The sequence below is a fragment of the Salmo trutta genome, chromosome 3 (genome assembly GCF_901001165.1).
Source record: "Salmo trutta chromosome 3, fSalTru1.1, whole genome shotgun sequence".
NCBI lineage: Eukaryota > Metazoa > Chordata > Actinopteri > Salmoniformes > Salmonidae > Salmo > Salmo trutta.
Window position 1 is genome coordinate 68775130 of NC_042959.1, and position 24902 is coordinate 68800031.

Sequence of the window (24902 nt, forward strand, 5' to 3'; positions counted from 1 at the left end):
AAACCCAGGAACACACAGACAGAGGAGTTAAACCTTCAATTAAAATAACTCCATTTTTCCTGAAGGAACTTCATTTTCACATCTTCACATTGTATGGTAACTATGATCAGTGAAACCAATACTGCCATTACTCCTTTTCATTAATTACCTGTACTGATAACTCATATAGTATGTCACCAGTACTTAGTGTATATTTACGTACATGTTTGGATGATCTCCGTAATCACATTTTCTGGGAGGTATATGGGGGGGGGGTGTTCATGTGGACCCCTGTAGGACCTAACCTCTAGTCATTTTCCAACACTGGCACTCCAGATAATCTAATGGATTGTCCCTGCACTCCACCCCGTGTGTCTTATGATACAGTATGCGCTAGCTAGCGTATGTCGGCTCCTAACCCACCCGCACACGTCGAAGCCAGCGGCCAGTTTGGTGGGGCTCTTTCTGTTTGTTCCGAAGCTGTTGATGTCTTTGGGTAGTGTGACCCCCAGGCTGGAGCCCAGGCGGACCAGCAGGGAGCTGAAGAGCTGGGGGAACAGGGACACCACAGCATCCTGGCTCTGGCCGTTCAGCATCATCTCCTTCAGGGCACAGGTCATCTGGCAATAGAATAGCATAGAAAATGACTGCTCAGACTTGTACATTTGACACAAATAAACCTAGCAACACACCATTACCCAGACAGTCTCATCATAGCACTCTATAACCTGCTACTCACAGCTAGAGGGTGACTGGTGGCCACCTTGGTGAGGCCTCCTCTCATCATGGACTCCTTCTTGTCCACGTAGGGCACCATGATGTTGAGCTTCTCCATCAGCATCTCCATGATCTGAGAGGCCAGTTTACTGTCTGCCCCCAGGGCAATCCACATCTCACAGCTCCAACTGGGGATCACACAGGGAGAAGCCACCATGAGGGGTAGGGCTCACTTTGAATGGGAGGCAGTGAAACCATTTCCTCTGCTACTACACACAGGGTTGCAAAGTGTCTAACTTTCCCCAAATTCATCAGTTCTCCAGAAATACTGGTTGGAAGATTCATGGAGTCTCACTCGTGTGTGTGTGTGTGTGTGTGTGTGTGTGTGTGTGTGTGTGTGTGTGTGTGTGTGTGTGTGTGTGTGTGTGTGTGAGAGCGAGAGAATTAACATGTCAAATGAAGCAGGGAGAAAGGGAGTTGGCTTTTGGAAAGGAGAAGGATAGGAGGAGAGAGCTGTCACTTGTCAAATGGAGAAACAAAGACAGAGGAATCTTCCTTGTTGAACAGAGGGGAGACAAGGGGAAGAGAGAGAAGGGGATCTCAGTTGTAGGGGCAGGGGGTAGGAGATGGAGGGAGGAGTGGAAGAGAGATGGTTCTCACCTGTCGAAGGGCAGGGGGTAGGAGATGAAGAGAGAGATGGTTCTCACCTGTCGAAGGGCAGGGGGTAGGAGATGGAGGGAGGGAGGAGAGGAAGAGAGAGATGGTTCTCACCTGTCGAAGGGCAGGGGGTAGGAGATGGCAGGGGGTAGGAGATGGAGGGAGGAGAGGAAGAGAGAGATGGTTCTCACCTGTCGAAGGGCAGGGGGTAGGAGATGAGTGTGTTGATGACAGTCTGGAGGTGCTGTGTAGCCAGGATGAGAATGGACTGGGCCACAGACACCTTCACCTGCTCCTCACTGATCATCTGCAGACGGATGTGAAGCACCTCCAGCATCTCTGATACCTGAAACACACAGCTCATTTAGAGGGGGTGAATGTGTGTGTGAGAGAGAGAGTGTGCGAGTCAGTGAGTGTGCCAGTGTACCAGGTCTTGTAGTCCAGCTCCTCTGTGCTTCAGCAGGGTGTTGAGTAGAACACTGGAGGCTCTGGAGCAGTTAGACTGGGAGTCCACCAGCCCCTCAAACAACATGAAGATGAGAGTGTTGAGCTGCTGCTGGGGCAGACGCTTACTGATGATCTACACAGACAGACAGACAGACAGAGACAGACAGAAGGGAAAAGACAGACACAAAATAAAGACACACATTATGAAAGTAGAGTTGCAAAATTCCAGTAACTTTTCCCAAATTCCCAGGTTTTCCAGAAAGAGTTGACCAGAATTTTGAAACCCAAGGTGAAACAATGTCTTAATATTTTTGTGTATGTAATGCTGACTGTATTCTCCTATCCTGTAACAGAATTCCTTACCTTGGCCAGCTCGGAGCAGGTCTTGTAGAGGACAGAGTGGTCTGGGTTGTCCATGCTCTCCCTCAGTGTGATCAGTCTCTCCACCGAGTCGTCTTTATAGTCCAGAGAGAAGCCTAGTGCCAGGGCAGGGAGACAATGAGACCAGCTGCAGCTGAGCTCCACACACTGCAATCTCACTCCCAGCGGAATGCCACACAAACACAGAGCTGTGCTTCCCAAAAGGCAGCCCATTCGCTATATAGTGAACTCCTTTTGACCAGAGTCTTATGGGCCCTATACAGGGAATAGGGTGCCCTTTGGAACAGAACCAGAGTTTCCCGTATTAAAGAGGCCCACAAATGGGCTGTATTGGTCGCTGGGGGAGATAAGCTGGTCGCTGGGGGAGATAAGCTGGTCGCTGGGGGAGATAAGCTGGTCGTTGGGGGAGATAAGCTGGTCGCTGGGGGAGATAAGCTGGTCAGCAGAGAAAAGGAATCAGAGACAGCGTGTGTGTGTGTGTGTGTGTGTGTGTGTGTGTGTACCTTCGTAGCGTAGCTGGATGTAGAGCAGTGTGTAGATGCAGTCGATGGCTGCCCTGCGGACCAGGGGGTTGGGGTCGGTGCATCGGGGGGCCAAGCGGCCCAGGAGAGATCCCAGGTTGTGGAAGGTTACCATGTTCTACAGAGACAGAACACCCAGATTAAGGCTATGGGTTGGTTCCACGTTTAAAGGGATCCTTCAGGATTTTGGCAATGAGGCCCTGTATCTACTTCCCCCACTTGTGGATACCATTTTTATGACTCTGTGTCCAGTATTAAGGAAATTAGAGGTTGTTTTGCAAGCCAACGCTAACTAGCTTTAGCGCAATGACGGAGTATATTGGTATCTACAAGGATGCTAGCAGATACCCATAGACTTCTAGTTCAGTTCACCTGTTCATCGGAGTCTGGGAAAGTAGATAAATGGCCTCATTGCAAAAATCCCTAAGTATCCCTTTAACAATAAAGAAGCACTTTTATCAACTTCTACTGTTCTCCAGGAGTTCTGGATGATTTATTTCCATGTCCTTCAGTATTTTGTGGTCCTGGTACCACAAGCCCCATATTCCTACCAAATGAGCCTTCAGAACCACTGCAAACAAAGGTCAGCTTATAAAATACACTACGGCATCTCAAACGTTTTGAAAAACACAAACACAGCTATATTCGCTGTTAGTTTATGTCTACAGAACTCAAGGACTTCAGCTAGTAAGGTCCAAATATTACCGGAGAAAGAAGGGTTTGCAGATGTTTTTCTGACTCACTTTGACGTGGAGGTTGTTGAAGTAGAACTCCAGGATGTGAGCGGTGGTGTTCATCGCCCTCTCCCTCTCATGATCCTGACCAGAACTCAACCACTCCTCAATGTGCTGCGGACAACCAAAAACAGGGTCACGGTTGAGCTAAAGATCAACGTATAAATAAGTAAACATTTAAGCGTATACTTCTTATCACCAACTTACCTTGAATACACTCTGGAGTCCGTCTGGACTCAGGTCTCTTGCAAGAATATTCCTCAACAACTCCTGAAGAGCATTGAAGGTGTCTTTGTATAACGCCTGTGGGAAAAGCAGTAGATACAAGCTTTACCGTCTCCACTTTCAGGGTATCTGCTGGTTCCATGAAGTTGAATTTAAGACTGTTCCCAAGTATTCCCACGCATTATAGAGAGACGCGTGATCGTATACAAATGTAAGCAAGGTTTGAAATGATTATGTTTTAGTCAAACATATCTGTTTGGGCTTCTTGCGGTCAGTTTGTAGTCTACAAATTATTAGTCATTATGTTCCATCCGCTCAATAAAAATGAGCCTGCGTTAGGGCTGGGCGATATATCGATATAAAAAAATATCGATATATTTTAAATGTGATATGAAATTAGACCATTTCGCATATATCGATATAGTTCAAATTTGCGCTTTGATCCTTGCTCCAAGCAAGCTGCAGACCCGGAGCTCTCTGCGCCCCGCCCCTCCTCTTTCATGCACAGAGGGGGGAGGGGCAGGAACAGACACTTCAACAAACATGGAGGAAGCAACAGCGTCTGCGGAGCGTTTTGAGGAGGAATTGGTTAGTAAAAGAAAAAGCATTGGCTCAGTAATTTGGAGATGGTTCGGATTCAAAGTATCAGATGAGCAACAAAATCACGTTATATGTAGGCAGTGCCATAAAAAAGTTCCAGCCAGGGGTGGAAGCACAAACTGCAATACGAAGAGTGTGTGAAACTGCGCGCTGCAGAAGCCCCAGCCGCAAGCCGTCGACAATCCGAAAAAGCTCCAGCCCCGAAACAAAGCTCACTGCAAACTTCATTTTCCCGCAGTGTGCCTAATGTCTACCTCAAGACAGCATTACTGTTTATCAAAGTAAAAAACGAGGGGGAAAATGTTTATTGAGTTGATAGTCTGTTTCTTGTGCAACTGGTTGAGGCTGTTCAGATAAGAAATTTAGTTAACAAAAAGCAAAATGGTAATCTCAGGCTGAGGTTTAAAAAACATTTTCTCAAACTGAGCACTTTATTTTGTTCTTTATTTATATATAATTGCTGCCCTTACTAGGGTTTGTCATATTTTATTATTTTGTAATGTTCGTTATTTACATCTGTGGATTTGTTAGAAAGGAGAAGAAATCTGTAATTTGATTTTAATAAGCCATTTAAAGTTGTCAAACTAAAAAGTTGACTTTTGTCATAAATATATATAATATTTATTTCAGAAAAAGAGGCCTATTTTATAGGCTATTTTTGTTTAAGATATTTTTATTTAAATGTGCACCTTATGGAGCTTTGATTTCAAAAAAAGGTACTCCTGTTGTTATACAGTGTTTATGTTTACATGTTATTGTTATTTGAACAGCTGAGCATTTCATCTGAACCAGGTGAAGAGCCCTGTTAATTATTTATTCATTTGATTTTTCAACTGTTCACTGAAATAGCCGGTTAAAACTACTTGAGACATGTCATATCTGGCTTTGACTGAACATTTGCTCTCACTTTGCGGAAAAAATATCGGGATATATATCTTATATCGATATTCAGCCTAAATATACTGCTCAAAAAAATTAAAATAAATCATCTTATTAAAAACTTTTTTCTTTACATATTTGAATGTGCTGACAACAAAATCACAAAAATAATCAATGGAAATCCAATTTATCAACCCATGGAGGTCTGGATTTGGAGTCACACTAAAAATTAAAGTGGAAAACCACACTACAGGCTGATCCAACTTTGATGTAATATCCTTAAAACAAGTCAAAATGAGGCTCAGTAGTGTGTGTGTGGCCTCCACGTGCCTGTATGACCTCCCTACAATGCCTGGGCATGCTTCTGATGAGGTGGCGGATGGTCTCCTGAGGGATCTCCTCCCAGACATGGACTAAAGCATCCGCCAACTCCTGGACAGTCTGTGGTGCAACGTGGCGTTGGTGGATGGAGCGAGACATGATGTCCCAGATGTGCACAATTGGATTCAGGTCTGGGGAACGGGCGGGCCAGTCCATAGCATCAATGCCTTCCTCTTGCAGGAACTGCTGACACACTCCAGCCACATGAGGTCTAGCATTGTCTTGCATTAGGAGGAACCCAGGGCCAACCGCACCAGCATATGGTCTCACAAGGGGTCTGAGGATCTCATCTCGGTACCAAATGGCAGTCAGGCTACCTCTGGCGAGCACATGGAGGGCTGTGCGGCCCCCCCAAAGAAATGCCACCCCACACCATGACTGACCCACCGCCAAACCGGTCATGCTGGAGGATGTTGCAGGCAGCAGAACATTCTCCACGGCGTCTCCAGACTCTGTCACGTGCTCAGTGTGAACCTGCTTTCATCTGTGAAGAGTACAGGGCGCCAGTGGCGAATTTGCCAATCTTGGTGTTCTCTGGCAAATGCCAAACGTCTTGCACGGTGTTGGGCTGTAAGCACAACCCCCACCTGTGGACGACGGGCCCTCATATCACCCTCATGGAGTCTGTTTCTGACCGTTTGAGCAGACACATGCACATTTGTGGCCTGCTGGAGGTCATTTTGCAGGGCTCTGGCAGTGCTTCTCCTGCTCCTCCTTGCACAAAGGCGGAGATAGCGGTCCTGCTGCTGGGTTGTTGCCCTCCTACGGCCTCCTCCACGTCTCCTGATGTACTGGCCTGTCTCCTGGTAGCGCCTCCATGCTCTGGACACTACGCTGACAGACACAGCAAACCTTCTTGCCACAGCTCGCATTGATGTGCCATCCTGGATGAGCTGCACTACCTGAGCCACTTGTGTGGGTTGTAGACTCCGTCTCATGCTACCACTAGAGTGAAAGCACCGCCAGCATTCAAAAGTGACCAAAACATCAGCCAGGAAGCATAGGAACTGAGAAGTGGTCTGTGGTTCCCACCTGCAGAACCACTCCTTTATTGGGGTGTCTTGCTAATTGCCTATAATTTCCACCTGTTGTCTATTCCATTTGCACAACAGCATGTGAAATTGATTGTCAATCAGTGTTGCTTCCTAAGTGGACAGTTTGATTTCACAGAAGTGTGATTGACTTGGAGTTACATTGTGTTGTTTAAGTGTTCCCTTTATTTTTTTGAGCAGTGTATAAATCGGGATATGACTTTTGGTCCATATCGCCCAGCCCTAGCCTGCATCTGAATCTAGTTGATGATCGCTGGGCTGCTAGGCTATAGATGGCAGAAGCATGGGGTTGCCCATCTGCCCCAATGGGCTAATCATTAGCTAGATCACAAACTAAGTGTCCAGAAGGCTTCCATACCTATACCTGCTCCAATGATACTGAACATAACCATACCACTGTGAAAAAATACTTAAAGTCAAATATCCAGCACAGTAAGTGTATAAACATGTGGTCAACTCTCCACCTGGTGAACTAGGTCACTGGGTGTGTTTGATTCAGCACTGCTCAAACACACCGGAGTCAGATTAACAAGGTCCTGTTGAGCAGTTGATTTGTAGAATCTGACGTGTTAGACTGGGGCTGGAACAAAAGTCTACACACCCAGTAGGTCTGCTGGAGGTATTATCCAAAAATAATTATGGGATAAGACTAGAACATTAGCCTACAACCCAAAAAATTAAATAACTCATTCAGTGAATCCAGGATCAAATGGCTGTACTTTGAGGGAAGGCTCTAAGACGGACTTTATCCAGTACAAAGACAGACCTTGTTATAGACATTTCATCTGACATGTTCAGGGAATGCATGATAGTTATTCTGATGTGCAATAACAAAATAGGATCCAGAATAATCAGATATTTTTATTTGTCTGCATGTTTGTGTATATTGGCCAAGGCTATATGCTACATAATGATACAAATAAATCTAATGTATTGTCACATACACCAGATAGGTGCTGTGAAAGGCTTTAAAGGGTCAGCCATAGTAGTACGGCACCCCTGGAGCTAATTAGGGTTGAGGTGCCTTGCTCAGATTTTTCACCTTGTCGGGTATTGAAACCAGCAACCTTTGGTATATTTATTTATTTATTTAGGGCCTGTAACCGCTAGGCTACCTGCTGCCCGAGGAAGTAGGAACTCAAAACACATTAGCTAGAGTGCTAACTCTAAATATGATATTGTTGCTGGATAGCAATGCAATTGATCCAACAGTAAATGTAACATCCTACAAAAACATTCCATTGTATTCACCCCAAATGGTACACTCCACTCCGTTCCACTGGCTCATCAGCCGTTTGTAAAGTGGTGTCATTTCCTCTATCTTCACAGAAATTATTTTTACAGTATACACAAAGCTGAGACTCTACTCTTAACAGTAAAAATAGTTGTTTTAAAACAACTGTCTTTCCCACAATTACATTTCTAAAATGTTGCTCAACTGTCAGTTTGCTTGCTCTTCTCAGAACGCATCTCTCCCTTCACTCTGTGTGTAAAGGGGGAAGGAGCGAGAGCCAGCAGCCAAACATGGACAGGGCAGATACTTTCATTTCAGGAAGCAGATTAACGCACGTTACTGTTGAGCAAAAAATGTTTTTACAACCAAAACAATCTGCAGGAACATTGTGCAGCCTAATCACAAACATAAGCAACATTTCTTAGGTAAGAGAAGGACAATGTCGGTTTACCATCCCAGATTGGGTTGTTGTCTGACTGTATAGGCTACCTTCTCTCTCCTCTGGCAACGGTCCGACACACACACACACACACACACACACACACACACACACACACACACACACACACACACACACACACACACACACCTCTAACATCTTGAAAGTGCGGCTCGATTGTTATTTAACGTTGCCGTTTTGCCGCAGTGGCAACAATTATGCAGAAGCACAATGTAAAACAGTGTAGTCATCTCCGTCACATTCTTTAAGACGTTTGAAAACTGAATTTAAGACATTTTTAGACTTAAGGCCTTTAAATCAGATAAATGAATGAGATTTTTTTAAGGACCCGCGAACACCCTGTTTCATACTTTCACAAAATAAGTGCAGGTTTATGTTTTTGCTGCGATGACTGCATGTCTACACACACAGAGAAGGGCTGTGTATACAGTATATATATACTTGAGGTTGTTCATGTGTGTCCTAAAGTTGAACATAACTAAAAGGTTTCTCTATAACAGGATACATAATAAATCACTTCCTGCTTTAGTCACATGGTTTGTGACTCACCCTATGCCAATCCACTGACTTTGAAATGTCCTCGATGCATTGGTTTGATTGCACTTAGGTCAACATCAATTAGATTGAATCAAGAACAAATGTACTTTTCAATATGGATTGGTTGATTTGTATGAATAATAGTTAATGTACCTACATGTATAGTAATTGTCATTTTGCTCCCCCTCCAGGTTTGTGCACCTGTTGACTACAGCAACCCACTGACGGTGAAAAATCCCAACGAGGTATTGAGATGCTTCAGCTTCATCTCTCACCTCTCTCTGTTGGGGCTCCAGCACCTCCTCGTCTTTTCCCCTGTCCTTGTCCGGAGTGTTCACCGGGGGAAGGCCGTACACACCGTTCAGACACGTCCGCAGCATATCAAAGTTCTCATTCTCCGTCAGCGCCGGCTCCAGGTTACTGGGGTCAACCCGGGGTCAAGGATCAATGATGTCACTCAGTAGAGGCTAGGGTTGCAAAAACCCAGGTTTTCCAGACATCCTGGTTGGAAGATTCCTGAATATCCAGTAATCTTCCAACCAGGATTTCTGAAAAATCTGGGAATTTGGGGAAAGTTCCCTGATTTCTGCAACCCGAGAGGAAAATGAAACACATGGTACTGACAAGCTCCTGACAGGCTGACAGTCTATGGCTGACATCTCTGGGCTCTGTTCCAATATGCAACCCACTAGCACACCTCTGGGCATTAAAGGATACATGAGGTTGGCACACGTGGTCATCACAAGGTGGCGAACCGGAGTCCGCATGGCATCCGTGGGTTCTGCCTTGATAAAATCCTTCAATAAAAGGAAGATATTGAGATGGGTCAACACAATCAGAACCACTTGACTGTAGCAGCCCTCATATCATAAAGCCTTTCTAACAGCTGCATAAGACATAACAGCAGTCATAGGCAGTCAAACAACGTTTTACAGTTGGTGTGATCTAAATCCAGTAACATTTTATGTTACCCTCCATCATAAGGGCTACATAACACTGTCCTAACAACGACACAACAGATACATGACATAAAACACTGACCATCATGACTCCCATGAGTTCCTGCTTACGGACAAACATGTAGCCCTGATTGCGTACGACGGTGCTGATGGCCTTGGCTATGAGCCCCACACTCTGAATCAGACTCAGCTTCATGGTCAGGTCCTGATGGGGGGGAATACAGCGCACACACACACACACACACACACACACACACACACACAGGGAGACAGACACAAACACACAGCCTCAGACTGTGTTCATGGCGATAGCAGTCCGAGGTTTAGTTGGTTCGCATCATTGTGAGCAAGACAACCAAATATTAGTTGTATAGTGCAGCCCTCAAGCATACAGACAGTCACTTACCCTATGATTCTAAAGTTCCCTATGCCATCTATAAAACATCTACAGATAGCTGGATAGCCTAGAGCAGGACCAAGGATTTCAACATGTTGTTGAAAATGTCAGGGGTCCATAAAGAAATGATGTTAAACTTGATAAGAGCATGTCACCAATAGAATGGTTTCAGAACATGGCATAAGAAACAACAGCTTATGGTTGGGTAACTCACATTCTACTGAAGATGAATTTGACTACTTTTCAGTTGGCTTAAAAATCAGTGTGTAGATACAGGTCAATATGAATTAAACAATCAATCAAAAAGTAGAGGGTGTATTTTTAAAGAATGATCATCCATGCCTTGATTTGGAGACTGTAAATGTCAGACAGAAATGTAAGCTTTGCGATCTGGAAGGGGAAAAAAGAATTTGAACATCAAATTCCACCATCTGATTTAGCATCACAACCTAAGAGCTGGTGTGTGTCTTCGATCAAAAAGGGAAGGAGGAAACCACAGGCCCTAGAAACACCATAGTGTCATACCGTGTTAGTAGGACATGGAGGGCATTCAAAAGCACTAAACCTTCTGAACTTCTGAAACAGAGGCAAACAAATACACTGCCTCCCATCATAACTACATGTGGTGCTGATCTTTCAACTAGAGCCATTTACTTCTAAAAGTTCAGAAAGTTGAAGCAGCAGCGTTCTAGAGAGAAAAGATTGTTAGAAGAGTTTTAGTGAGAGAGAGATAGAGAGGATCCTTCATTAGGGTCCAGTCACGGTACCTTGGTCTCTATTTTAATTCCCAGAACCTGCACAACATAAAAGCAACAAGGAGTTTAATCCACAAGTGAACACCACTAGACAAGAATATATCCTTCCCCCCTAAAGAGAAGAGAATATGCTCTTCCCCCTCATTAAGAAAATGTTATCAAACTACAGAAGGCCCTTACCATGAAAGTGTTCCCCGTTTAGATGGTTAACCATGGTATGGGACAGTGATACATTAAATGTCTCACAGATACAGATGAACTCAACCTCTATATCCTTATTGCAGTAAAAAGGTTAGCAAATGTTAGTGCTAGCCAACTAGCCGTAGCCAATTAAATGAGCCCCATGTGGAACCCAAACGACTCCGTGGATATAGACTCGGCTTCTTAACATTAAACACCGTGTGTGTGTGCGTGTGTGTGTCTCCGTCCAATCACCCACCCTAACCACGGACATAAAATCCCATGATCCAGTTCAAGTGGACATCTGGAGGTCATAGTGTACATTGGCAGCGGCCCCTGAAGGCTGCAGTTTAACTAAGAAAACTATGGAGGCCAGTTTTCAGACAGTCATTGTGATGCTAAGCATATGGCCGGCGGCTAAAGGAGAAGAACCCCTGAGGATATAAACAAGGTTCATCTGTAGCCATGGAGAGACAGAGAGACCTCCTGAATGCTACGAGTGAGACATTTGAAACTTCTCCAACTGGTTGATATAATCACACATTCCTTTCACTGTGGTTTGTGCTGTGTGGTTTTATGTACCTTTCAAATGCCTCAATTATGACCCCTTGTTGGTTTTAACCATATAACCACCAGTATGTAACTGTGAGCAGTGAGCCTAACCAACTGTCTGTGTACATCCCAAATGGCACCCTATTCACTATGTAGTGCACTATGTAGGGAATAGGGTGCCATTTGGGATGGATCTGTCTGACCAGCATGTCTTTTAACTCCATCAGACTCAGCCTTATCACAACTTCTGCTCTGTGAGGTCACTCGGTACCATGCCAACCCACGCATGCTCACAGAACTTCTTCTCTGTGAGGTCACTCGGTACCTCGCCAACCCAAGCATGCTCACTGGGCCAACGGAGAACGGTAAAAAATAGATGTTCAGGAATAATGTGAAGCTGCAGCTATTCTGACTACGCTAGCTAACGCTGCCATTGAGGAAAGGGAAAACATTACAAGGCGATGGTAAAACACAGTGCTATGTGGTGATCAGCGACAGGTATCGCTCAGTGATTATTTTCTCTCTCTGCAATGGGGGGGGGGGGTAAATGGATGGTTGGAGATGGGAGAGGGGTTTAATTTGACTGGCCGCACCTCTTTATAGGACATGTGGGGGTATTTAACAGGTCGGTCCCTGGCAGCCTCTGTACTCTAACAGTATGGGCAGCCAAAGGTAACAGCCTAACTAACTCTCTTCAGTCTTTATGCTGATGAAGGCCTGGGCCTGTAGTGTCTCAGAGTAGGAGTGCTGATCTAGGATCAGGTCCCCCCCTCTTATTCATTATGATTTAAAAGATACAACTGATCCTAGATGAGCACTCCAACTCTGAGACGCTTTGTGAATATGTGCCCTGAAGGCCAAAACGGGTCCATTGAGACTGATGACAACATCTAAAGAACTATTTAAATTTGAGAGATGCTGGCTGTCTGTTTCATCCAGGCCTTCCTGACAGAGATTCACTCTTGGGTCAAAACGTTGTGTACTAGCTTTATTAAAGGGATGTGGTGGAGTAATTAAGGTATGTTGTGGAGCAATCATGTGACTGTGTCTCCCAAGTCCTAGCTCTTTACCTTGGTGTTGAAGTGCTTACTGATGCTGCGGAGGATGTCTGAGTCGATGCGGGACAGGATCTGGTCCTCTGGGGCGTGGAGCGCTACGTAACCGTAACACAGGATCAGCGTGCTCTTCATCTTCTCTACATCCAAGTCATTCTTGTCCTGAGGAGGAGGTAGAGATGGGAGGATTACGGTGTAAACTGAGCTTAGTAGTGGACTAAAAAGCTATTTCAATGTGGAATTAATGTCAACTTTATAAAAACCTTCAAAAATATAAATTAGGCTAATTAAAATCAGTTTATCAATACCTGTAAACGTTTCCTTTAAAAATACTTTAGCAGGGCTTGATCGAGCTTGTTTGGTGAAATGTAACCAATAGAATAGTCCCCAAAGTGCAAACCGTGCCTACTGTACCTGCCACTCCAAGCAGGCTCAAATGCTCAAAGTAGTAGAAAGAAATCAACAAGCTCCATAAAATCTTCAATCTGAATGTGTTAAATTGCTGACTGTACGGTGTAGATAGAACCCCCAAGGCAGGCAGACGTTGCCAAGTTTGTGTTTATCGCCTACGATGAAAATAAAAACACGAATAGCATACTAACTTTGAGCAGGCTGAATATTCCTGAGGCTTTCTTGAAGGCGTCAGATTTCCCGAAGTCGTCCAGTTTGGCCAGAGTGGCATCGAGATGACTGCTTGCACACAGCCCGATCCCCATGGCGACACCCTGGGAAACCCATTACCCCAAACACACCCTATTAGCACAGTTTAATGGACACTTCAGCCTCCTATGACCAAACAGTCCATCTAGATTATCATTAACACCGGCATTACAATTTGACTACCACTCTCTATTAGGCCTAAAGACTGTAAAATCACCACAATTCCTAATCATCTGGTTAAAATACAACAGAAATGAGGGGGAAACTTAACTCCAGACACAAATTACAGCTTAGGAAGGCAGACGTGACCTCCCTTTGAAAATAAGCAAAGGCTTAAGACTACTTGTCACAAGACTGTCTTAACTGGGCAATTTAGCTGCACAAAGAATCCCTGTTCTGCCCGGCGACGCTCTGCCCTGCCTTATGCAGACAATTACATCACAGGTCACGCTGAACATATGATGATAAATAAAAGCAAATGCTGTCAAGAGGATCATGGCCTGACTCAAAACGGGGACTAAGAGGTTTACCGCTCTCTCCATGGCGTCGTTGTGTCGTGCACTGATCAGTATCTCTTGGAGCTGCTTCTGGACCACCTCCTTATTGGAACACTGCTGCAGGGTCACTCCAACGCACCTGTAGAGGAAACCCTGTGGAAAGAGCCATGAAGCCAAGAAGAGAAACCTTGATAGTTCGTAGAAGATATTCTTTTACTAAGATTTTGCTGAGGATTATGAGGTTCTACCAACCTGGATACTTTGTAGAATATATCGTTTTAATAAGATTTTGTTAACGCTTATCAGGTTCAGAAGAGTTCCTTGAGGTACTTTTAAATTAGATCATGTTTAAAGAGACATAAACACAATGTGTTACATCTCATGGTTAGGGCTAGGAGTTTTCCCTGAACTATAAGTGGAGACTTGAGAACTCCCTGGTCAGGTCATGAAGAACTCTTGGCCCTACTCATGGTTGAAGAGAGGTTAGGATGAGGTTGTTCACTAACCTTCTCTTCCAGGGACTGGTTATAGGTGGACAGGTAACGTGTAGCCTCTATAGCCAGCTGACAGCTCCACTTGTCATCAGCTATGGCCACCAGGGACTTGGCTAGGAACTGTATATGTCCAAACAAACCCCACCACACAGCCATGTGACCACATCATTATGTCGTATATCAAATCCCTTTGTGACAAACAGAAAACACTTCTTATCCAACGCTTTGTGTGTCAGACACTGCATGCATCCCAAATGGCACCGTATTCCCTATGTAGTGCAATACTGTTGACCAGAGCCCTGGTCAAAAGTAGTGTATTATAAAATGAACAAGATACCTTTTGGGACAAACCTTATTCTACATAGTGACTGTTATTGACAGTGTTGTGGGGACAGACAAAGAGGATGTTAGATAAAGATCACCATAGTGACTGTTATTGACAGTGTTGTGAGGACAGACAAAGAGGATGTTAGATAAAGATCACCATAGTGACTGTTATTGACAGTGTTGTGGGGACAGACAAATAGGATGTTAGATAAAGATCACCATAGTGACTTATTGACAGTGTTGTGAGGACAGACAAAGAGGATGTTAGATAAAGATCACCATAGTGATTGTTATTGACAGTGTTGTGAGGACAGACAAAGAGGATGTTAGATAAAGACGGGCATACCTGTAATAGACTCTCTTCCCATTTCTTGTTGTCTAGTGTTTCTGGGGTAGACTCTGTAAAGAAGAATAGACCATACTACTCAGACCTCGCTCGCTGCACTTCCTCCCAGACAAAAAAAAAACAACAAAAGAGGGCAGCAGAATATTCTGTGCACGTTCCAAAACTGACCAAAGAGCTAAAATGATTTAAGATCAGTTTTAATGACCTATGCTCTACTTCAATCCAAGCTATGTATTTTTATGATGGAAAGATGAAAATGGCCCACTGCAAAAAAATTAAATAAAAAGTTATATCTCCAAAAAAAATATAGCCAATAAAATATTGCCTTTAAAATTGTGAATCACTTATAATGTCCCTTAACTGCAGCTGTTGTGGTAGAAGCATGCGTCTTTATTGATATCAGTTCTCAGTAGAATACATGGAGGAAGAACTATTTTAAACCACAGACATTAAAATGAGGTTCAAACAATACTGCAGCAGCAATAAAAGTCGCTCAGGATTATTTCTGCTTTGGAGATAATAAATAAATATATATATATATATTTATTTATTATGAGCCCCAAATGGCACCCTATTCAGTGCACTACTTTTGACCAGGGCCTATAGGCACTACATAGGGAATAGGGTGCCATTTGACACACAGACATAGCTCGCTACAGGTTCTAAGACTCTGGGGTCATTAAGTGGAGGTCCTTTACCTTCCAGGTAGCTGAGGAGAGCAGGGATCTCCTTCTCCCAGAGTGTCTCAGCGTTGGGGTGGATATTAGGACTTATAACGTTCAGTAGAGACAGAGACGGTGCACCATGGCCACGACTCCGGAACGGGAACGAACCATTCACCTGAGACACACAAGCACATCCCGATTTACAGGCAAGACAAAGAAATAGCCTAGCTATTACTGGAGACATTGATCACACTTCATGGGGGTTTAAATCAAGTTCAAGTTTTATAACACCCACATAGCAAACTGAAATTATGAGCATTCAAGTGGCATGTCATCAGGGTTTCATACTCACCAAGAGCCGCACCATCAGTATATGTGGAGAGGGAAGATTAACTGAATTAGAAAGAAGAAACAGATGAGTAAACAAGGCTGATAGCAGACTAAGCATTATAATGAATGACTGAATGATTAAGTGGCCAGGCTCATACTTCTCCCCACAAAGAGTTCAGCTTAATCATTGAAACAATGACCTTACAGTTCAAGACCCAGCCGACGCTAGTGCTTTATTTAGTGATAAATGTGGCTTCTCATTCAGCTAATCAGAACCAGACACTCTGGTCTGTCTGGCCTCTAAGAACCGACCAACGGCCCTTTAATGAGAATAAAATGGCTGTAGAAAATATAGTTTCAACGAAGAAAAAAAAAGAAAAAATTCCCAATCCCAAAGAAGTGCTGACGAGGAGTGGGCCCCGGCTGCGACCATCTCGTTTACATTAAAGGGCCTGTGTGCCGAATCCCAATACGGAAACGCCAGACGGACTCAGTGAGTGGAAAAGGGAGGGAGGAAAAGACCTCATCTCATTGGTCAGATCCCCCTGGCTCATGGTGATGACATCATAATGGCTTGTTAATATGAATGTAATGTACTGTTTATGAATCTACTGTAAATGTCTACCAGGGAGGATGGGATAGAAAAAAACACATTTCTGTTGCACACCTAGTAAATGGAGCTCCTTCTAAAAGACACCTACCTTGCTCGTTGAAGTCGATGTTGAAGTTGGGCTCCTGGGAGGCTCTCTTCTTGGTTCCCAGCAGCGTGAGGCTCTTACAGAGCGGTGTGGTGGCGTTGGAGTACTGACCTGGGGTCAGGTAGTACAGCAGCATGGGCCACAGGACCTGAAGAGACAGACAGAGGATCACTGTCAGGTAGTACAGCATGGAACACAGCACCTGAAGACAGACAGTCAGGTAGTACAACATGGAACACAGCACCTGAAGACAGACAGTCAGGTAGTACAACATGGAACACAGCACCTGAAGACAGACACAGACAGTCAGGTAGTACAGCATGGAACACAGCACCTGAAGACAGACATAGACAGTCAGGTAGTACAACATGGAACACAGCACCTGAAGACAGACATAGATAGTTAGGTAGTACAACATGGAACACAGCACCTGAAGACAGACAGCCAGTCAGGTAGTACAGCATGGAACACAGCACCTGAAGACAGACATAGATAGTCAGGTAGTACAGCATGGAACACAGCACCTGAAGACAGACATAGACAGTCAGGTAGTACAGCATGGAACACAGCACCTGAAGACAGACAGACATAGACAGTCAGGTAGTACAGCATGGAACACAGCACCTGAAGACAGACAGACATAGACAGTCAGGTAGTACAGCATGGAACACAGCACCTGAAGACAGACAGTCAGGTAGTACAACATGGAACACAGCACCTGCCACAGGGAGACAGATGTACAGTAATATCACAACATTGAGTTCACCTGGTGCAATTGAACCAATAGAATAGTCACAAAAGTACAAACCCAGAGCTCTAGGCATGCTAAATCAAACCCAGAGCTCTAGGCATGCTAAATCAAACCCAGAACTATACATCAAAATATTTAATGTATGATTTGAACCCAATTCTGCAGAGATTTAATCCCATGAAGGAATGGTAAATCATTGTTCTCTTCAGTCTCTGTCAATGCCTTGTCTCATAGCTTCCAGTGGGAAGTAATACAAGAGACATGTCATCTCAGAGAGAGTGTTGATGTTGGGAACCTCAAAGGAACAAGTAACTAAGAGCAGAGTGATTGGCTATAAAACAGACAGGGTGATGCCGTCTTTGGATGTGAGCCGGTTTTCCCTCAAGACATCTGATGATAGGAAAGTATGAACTGACTGAGCTTCTTTACACAAAACTCCATATTATTGCAATTCCACCCTCAGCCTCTTCTCATAAAACGGTATTATGTTTGGTGTTAAGTGTGACTTGGCTTCGACGTATTCGAAAGCCGTTTTTACAGCAGGAACAAACATTAAAATGTCATTTGTTCACTGCCTCTATACCTGAAACGATTCCATGAACAACAAAATATGTTGTTTGTGCATAAATATGCTGATCAGATAAATAATGTTAATGTGAGAGAAGAAAGCAGGTGATAGATTGCCTGCCGAGAGAGAGAGCGAGAGAGCGAGAGAGAGAGAGAGGATTCTTATCTCCATGCAGTAGACTCACGTCAGTCAGCCGTCCCACGGTCGTAGTGAAGAGGTGAAGTGTGTTGTCACACATGCTCCGCAGCGCCTCATTGGTCACTTCCTCCGGGTCACTGGGGCGCTGGCCTGGACGCTGCAACAGACCAAACCCACACACAGTTCTTCAGAAACACACGGACCACCATATACAAGTCAGAGAGTAGTTTTAACTGATCCACCATCTACAATGTCATGCTAATCCCTCGCCAAGGATAATGTCTTAAGACCAAAACGGATTGTGGATATGACAAACGTACATAGTAGGTGTCGGGGAGAGCACAGTGTTGGATGATAAACTTGACCAGCAGGTCTCCTCCCTCCAGCTCCAGGTAACCATGGTGAGCCATGGCACTGATCACCTGGACAACTCTCTTCTTCACCTGCAGGGGAAACGATAGACAGAGGCTAAGCAAAACACTAACAATACACCAATAAGAAAACATGTAGCGCCGGTTTCCCTGATTAAGCATGTTTGTACTAAAATACGTGTTCAATGGAGATTATAGCCTATTGAAAGTAATTTTCAAACCAGGACCAGATTTAATCCATGTCTGGGAAATTGGCCCATAATGTGTGATATGTTTCCCAATGGAAAATGTTTTTTTTTTTTTTATAGCACATTGAAATGGGTCATTGAAACTGTGTTCATTTTTATTTTCTATGCCTTTTAGGAGAGAAAACTGAGCCAAATTGTAACAGTTTAATATGTACACATGGCATGAGGTTACCTTATTGCTGTGGTCAGCCAGTGGTTGTCTGATGCTGGCCAGGATGAGAAGCTTCTTCGTCTCCATAATGGATTCTAGATCACAGACAGAAAGCCTTGAGTAACATCATGAGGTCATTTCATATCAAACAAGTCCTTGGTAAGTACCAGTGATGCTTTCAAATCCAGAGAACAGGTTCAAATAACACTAGAACTGCTAAAGTAGTCATGTTGACTGTTCATGAATGTATTTTATTACTCTGCCATTTAAGTCATGCCCCCCCCTCCGTCCTTGACCTGCCTTAAATAAGTCTGTATAAAAAGACACTGTGGTTGTTAGAATCTTAATATCACAAACAGAACTGGAGTTAGAACCAGTTTTCGGAGGGCATATCATTATTTGAATGGTTTTCCACCATAAATTGGTGTGGATGTTTTTGATCAAACGGCACGGCTGTACTCTGAAAGGAAGCCCCCGCCGCTGGCCTGCTGCTGTGTTTTACAACATGCTTGACTTGGCTGCAGTCAACACACACACACACACACACACACACACACACACACACACACACACACACGTGTTGTTCAAGAAGGGCATGAACAACACCATGCCCAGGAGACTTCATCACGAGTCTGACATACGGGCTACCTGAGAGACATATGAGAGTCAAGGCAGCAGCAAAGATTCCCCATGAGCCTTTGCACAAGGCAAATTGCACACAGCTCCCAGGGAGGAGACAGATGCACAAAGAACAGAACCCAAGACACATGTTTCCCCTGCAAGTGACGTGTTTGTGGGAAGTGTGTCGAGCAAGTAAAAGTGGTGAAGATGTGTGTCGACTGTTAGGACAAGGGATAACCGCTAAATGAAACCCAACTGATGCCATTACGTGAAGCACACCATGGACAGTGACTTGGGAAAACATTCAGAACCCTTGACTTGTTCCACATTTTGTTACAGCCCTATCCTAAAATGTATTAAATAGTTTTCCCCCCTCATCAATCTACACACAATACCTCATAATGACAAAGCAAAAACAGGTTTAGACATTTTTGCTAATTTATCAAAATATAAAAAACTGAAATATTACATTTACATAAGTATTAGACCCTTCACTCAGACTTCGTTAATGCACCTTTGGCAGCGATTACAGCTTCGAGTCTTCTTGGGTATGACGCAGCAAGCTTGGCACACTTGTATTTGGGAACTTTCTCCCATTCTTCTCTGCAGATCCTCTCAAGCTCTGTCAGGTTGGATGGGGAGCATTGCTGCACATCTATATCTCCTGAAATGTTCGATCAGGCTCAAGTCAGGGCTCTGGCTGGGCCATTCAAAGACTTTTCCCTTAGCCACTCCTGCGTTGTCTTGGCTGTGTGCTTAGGGTTGTTGTCCTGTTGGAATGTGAACCTTCGCCCCAGTCTGAGGTCCTGAGCGCTCTGGAGCAGGTTTTCATCAAGGATCTCTCTGTATTTTGCTCCATTCATCTTTCCCTCGATCTTGACTAGTCTCCCAGTCCCTGCTGCTGAAAAACACCTACACAGCATAATGCTGCCACCACCATGCTTCACCATAGGGATGGTGCCAGGTTTCCTCCAGATGTGACACTTGGCATTCAGGCGAAAGAGTTCAATTTTGCTTTCATCAGACCAGAGAATCTTGTTTCTCATGGTCTGAGAATCTTTAGGTGCCTTTTAGGAAGGAAAAGCATCCAACAAGTGCTCAGCATATGTGGGAACTCCTTTAAGACTGTTGGAAAAGTTCTCCAGGTGAAGCTGGTTAAGAGAATGCGAAGACTGTGCAAAGCTGTTATCAAGGCGAAGGGTGGCTACTTTGAAGAATCTAAAATGTAAAGTATATTTTCATTTTTTAACACGTTTTTGGTTACTATGTGATTCTATATGTGTTATTTCATAGTTTTGATGTCTTCACTATTATTCTACAATGTAGAAAATCGTAAAATAAAGAAAAACCCTTGAATGAGTAGGTGTGTCCAAACGTTTGACTGGTACTGTATATATTGTAGTAACGTCTATGTATACTGTAGTAGTGACTATAGGTAGTAAGTTAGTAGTAGTGCCTATATATTTACTGTATTAGTGTCTATATATACACACTGCAGTAAGTGCCTCCTGTCCTGTGCAGACAGGCCCGAGCCAGACTAACTAGCAGTCTTACTGGAGGAGTTGATGAGGTGTCGGAGCACGGCCAGGGAGCCCATACGGATCCTCTCATTACTGTTCTCCAGTTTCTGAAGCACAAACATGACCAGCCGGTCTGGGAAGGTGTTGGCTGAGGAGGAAGGAAGCGTATGGCACAGAGTCAGACCACTGTTTAAAGTTTAAACACATTTACCTTTGAGTGAAGTCACACCATCTCAGATCTAAATCATGGATTCTCTCATTACAGGAAGACATGGTGTCCATCATGTAGTTTCTCTGCAGCAGCTCCGAGTTCTAGAATAACAAAGACATTGTTCACAATGGCACCTTATTCCCTTTATAGTGCACTACTTTTGACCAGGGCACTATATAGAGAGTAGGGTGCCACTTGAGACAGAGTCTTGTATTGGTTGAAGAGGGAAAACAGTCTGGAAGTCTGAACGAACGAACGAACGAACGAACACACACACACACACACACACACACACACACACACACACACACACACACACACACACACACACACACACACACACACACACACACACACACACACACACATACACACATACATACATACATACATACATAGGCCCAGACAGTAAAATTTAGATGCAAGCACACAGAATGCTCACAGTCCAAACTGTGATGACCAGCTCCTCATAAAACCCTTCTACACGTTGCAGCCATAAGGTCTTCAAGCCAAACTCCATAAGTAGGAAGGTCAGTGAAGACAGACATGTGGCATATTGCTGCTGCAGCAGCAGTGTCTGTGTGGCAGGGGGACTGTTGCTTAAATCCCTCCCTCCCCAACAGGAAGCAAATGTCTACTGGATTAAAACTCCACACTGGTCCACTGACTGGTCTAGCAAAGACCCGGTCAAGTGGCCTGTTCTAGAACCTTCCAGTAGAAATTATTGGGTAGAACAGTTGTGATTGTTATGTAGAATAAGGAATCGTGTAAATTCTATTCAATGCATTTCTATCTGTAACATTTAAATGACTACAACCCTGACCACTCAATCCAATAAACCCAGAGAACAAAACACACACGCACAGATGATTGAAGAACAGAAAACCAACCTAGAATGCTGAAGCATCTCAATACCTCGTTGTGATTTTTCACCGTCAGTGGGTTGCTGTAGTCAACAGGTGCACAAACCTGGAGGGGGAGCAAAATGACAATTACTGTACATGTAGGTACATTAACTATTATTCATACAAATCAACCAATCCATATTGAAAAGTACATTTGTTCTTGATTCAATCTAATTGATGTTGACCTAAGTGCAATCAAACCAATGCATCGAGGACATTTCAAAGTCACATAGGGTGAGTCACAAACCATGTGAGAACAGGAAGTGATTTATTATGTATCCTGTTATAGAGAAACGTTAGTCAGTCTCTAGTATTACTAGCTATGCTAAATACAGAAAAACATCCTATTGACATTGCGCAAACAGCCCAGGCGGAGTGACAAGAAGCTTTGTGTGTTCAAGGAAGTACTTTCAAATCAAATGTTATTAGTTACATCAACAGTTTACAGCATGTGTAAAAGGTGCAGTGAAATGCTTGCATGCTAGCTCCCTCAACATTGCATTGTACTGTGCCATCAGGGGACTGTCACTTTGCCGTACCTGCTGGTTTAGAGTAGTGAGCAGGCTGTCGATCTGAGTCTCCAGAACTCTGCTGCCCATGTTCACAGAAGCATCCAGAACTTGACACAGGCTCTGCAGGGGAGGTGAAAACAACATGAGCTGATTAGTGAGCAGAGCAGACAGTGTTGGGAAACTGAGTAGACTAAAATACTGATACAGGACTGATGAATGACTGGGAGAGTATGACTCCATTAAAGAAGAAATGCAAGTCCCAATCAACATAAATAGCATAGGGCCAGACTGCAGAGTATCCTGGTCTGAATCAGTATGTGCTTCAGTCAACTCCACAGCTAACTACCATGGTCATGCCAAGACAACCAGACGTCTTGGCGTGAGAACATGACAAGCATACCTCCCAGGGGGGCCCTACCTCCCGGAGGCCCTACCTGTTTGACAGGACACTGGCATGTCAGAAGAGTTAGCTAAACTATTACACACACACAGATCTGGACCAGGCAAACTGCTGAACTCTCTGGGTGCCTCACATACAGCACTTTATTCCCTGTATAGAACACCAGCAGCGGTCATTAGAGGCCGACCTACCTTACTGATGACGTAATGCTCCGTGTTCTTCTTGTACAAGGAGAGGATTGTGGGAATGAGTTTGGGAAGCTGCTCCTCCAGTTTATCATGGGCCATCAGGTGACTCATGGATCCCACTGCTTCTGCCACTGTCAGTCGTAGCTACAGCCCCAGCCAGGGAGAGAGAGAGAGAGAGACACCACAGTTAGTCGTAGCTACAGCCCCAGCCAGGGAGAGAGAGAGAGAGAGAGACACCACAGTTAGTCGTAGCTACAGCCCCAGACAGAGAGAGACAGAGAGAGACAGAGAGAGACAGAGAGAGACAGAGAAACACCACAGTTAGTCGTAGCCCTAAGGGTCCTGGTCAGAAGTAGTGCACTCTATAGGGCAGGGGTGTCAAACTCTTTCCACAGAGGGTCTAGTGTTTTTGGTTTTTCCTCTCAAGACCTAGACAGCCAGGTAAGGAGTTGTTTACTAATTAGTGACCTTAATTCATCAATTAAGTACAAGGGAGGAGTGAAAACCAGCAGACACTCAGCCCTCCATGGAATTAGTTTGACACGTGATTTAAGGAATACAATGCCATTTGGGACACAGACAATCACTGGAAAAAGATTCAATCAACCGAGTCCACATCTAACTGAAGCAGAAATCTGTTTACCAATGCAGAGACGGGGAGTCATCTTACTTTTGGCATTCTCAAAAATAAAGAGAACAGCAGTTATGCTGCAGTTGCTCTGTGGCTAGTCATTTCATAACCAAAATGGAGGAATAGTTTATGACCAGATTACAGATAAGGGATTATTTGTTTTCCCACAAGCCTAGACCAACCTGTACTGTGATTATGTCCTCTACTCAGAAACAACAAGAAAACCTTTCTGCATAACCTTGCTGAGTATTAACCAGGCAAATATGTCCAGGAAACTCTCCTAAAATGTCTTTATTCATCTAATATCAGTCATTGACCTGACTGTGGACCTCTCTCCTCCCTTCCCTATAAATACCAGCACACTGTCTAAGGGGTTGCGTTCATCAAGACATTATACAACAGAGGGACCGTTGAGACAGAAATATAATTAGGAGAAATTGGTTTCCTGCTCCTCTTAATGTAATGTACCTTGGATTCCCTGCTCTGGAGCCAGCTGCAGTAGAGGATGTCGTAGGCCGCGTAGATATCGCTGGAGAACGTGTCCTTTCTCACCGTCGGGTCGGGAGCTTTGTCCAGGTTGGCTAGGTACTCCAGGATACTCTCACTGAAGTGGGACAGAGCTGGGAGAAGGAAGGAAGGAAGGTCTATAAACTGGGTCTGGTAATGCATGTTTAACCATGTACAATAATAATAATAATAAAATATAATGCTGCAGTATGTTGGATATAGTGCATCTAGTCCTACCAGAGGAGAACACCCACTTCATGTTGTCCTGCTTGGCCATGCCAAGCATTGGGAGCATGGTGCCCAAGATGGCATTGAGAAATGGCACCATACCATAAACTGTCAACAAAAGTAAGATTAGACGTTAGACTCTACCTCTATTACAATGCCAAGAGATATCTCTAAACAATTTGAAAACACTGAGGAGTCTTTGTAAAAAGACAAATGCTTCACAGAAGCTATTT

General features: G+C 44.2%; 1 protein-coding gene across 2 annotated transcripts in view; it reads right to left on the minus strand.

Annotated features, from left to right (window-relative positions):
- LOC115185714 (maestro heat-like repeat-containing protein family member 1) overlaps positions 1-24902 on the minus strand; it is a 39880-nt gene that overhangs the window by 11693 nt on the left and 3285 nt on the right. Inside the window, exons 6-34 of one of the 2 annotated variants that reach the window (XM_029745798.1) lie at positions 24679-24777; positions 24403-24554; positions 23307-23447; positions 22743-22835; positions 22189-22267; positions 21122-21235; positions 18968-19041; positions 18497-18619; positions 18223-18333; positions 16723-16867; positions 16044-16084; positions 15725-15866; positions 15027-15079; positions 14366-14473; positions 13893-14012; positions 13305-13427; positions 12718-12864; positions 10928-10954; positions 9846-9968; positions 9522-9601; positions 9080-9224; positions 3644-3739; positions 3446-3550; positions 2685-2820; positions 2164-2276; positions 1781-1933; positions 1545-1699; positions 719-884; positions 403-599 (exon numbers count right to left, since the gene is read on the minus strand). In XM_029745798.1, the coding sequence (XP_029601658.1) occupies positions 403-599; positions 719-884; positions 1545-1699; positions 1781-1933; positions 2164-2276; positions 2685-2820; positions 3446-3550; positions 3644-3739; positions 9080-9224; positions 9522-9601; positions 9846-9968; positions 10928-10954; positions 12718-12864; positions 13305-13427; positions 13893-14012; positions 14366-14473; positions 15027-15079; positions 15725-15866; positions 16044-16084; positions 16723-16867; positions 18223-18333; positions 18497-18619; positions 18968-19041; positions 21122-21235; positions 22189-22267; positions 22743-22835; positions 23307-23447; positions 24403-24554; positions 24679-24777 (3361 nt within the window). The remainder of the gene's footprint in view (positions 1-402; positions 600-718; positions 885-1544; positions 1700-1780; positions 1934-2163; positions 2277-2684; positions 2821-3445; positions 3551-3643; positions 3740-9079; positions 9225-9521; positions 9602-9845; positions 9969-10927; positions 10955-12717; positions 12865-13304; positions 13428-13892; positions 14013-14365; positions 14474-15026; positions 15080-15724; positions 15867-16043; positions 16085-16722; positions 16868-18222; positions 18334-18496; positions 18620-18967; positions 19042-21121; positions 21236-22188; positions 22268-22742; positions 22836-23306; positions 23448-24402; positions 24555-24678; positions 24778-24902) is intronic. The other variant, XM_029745799.1, reaches the window with a different exon arrangement.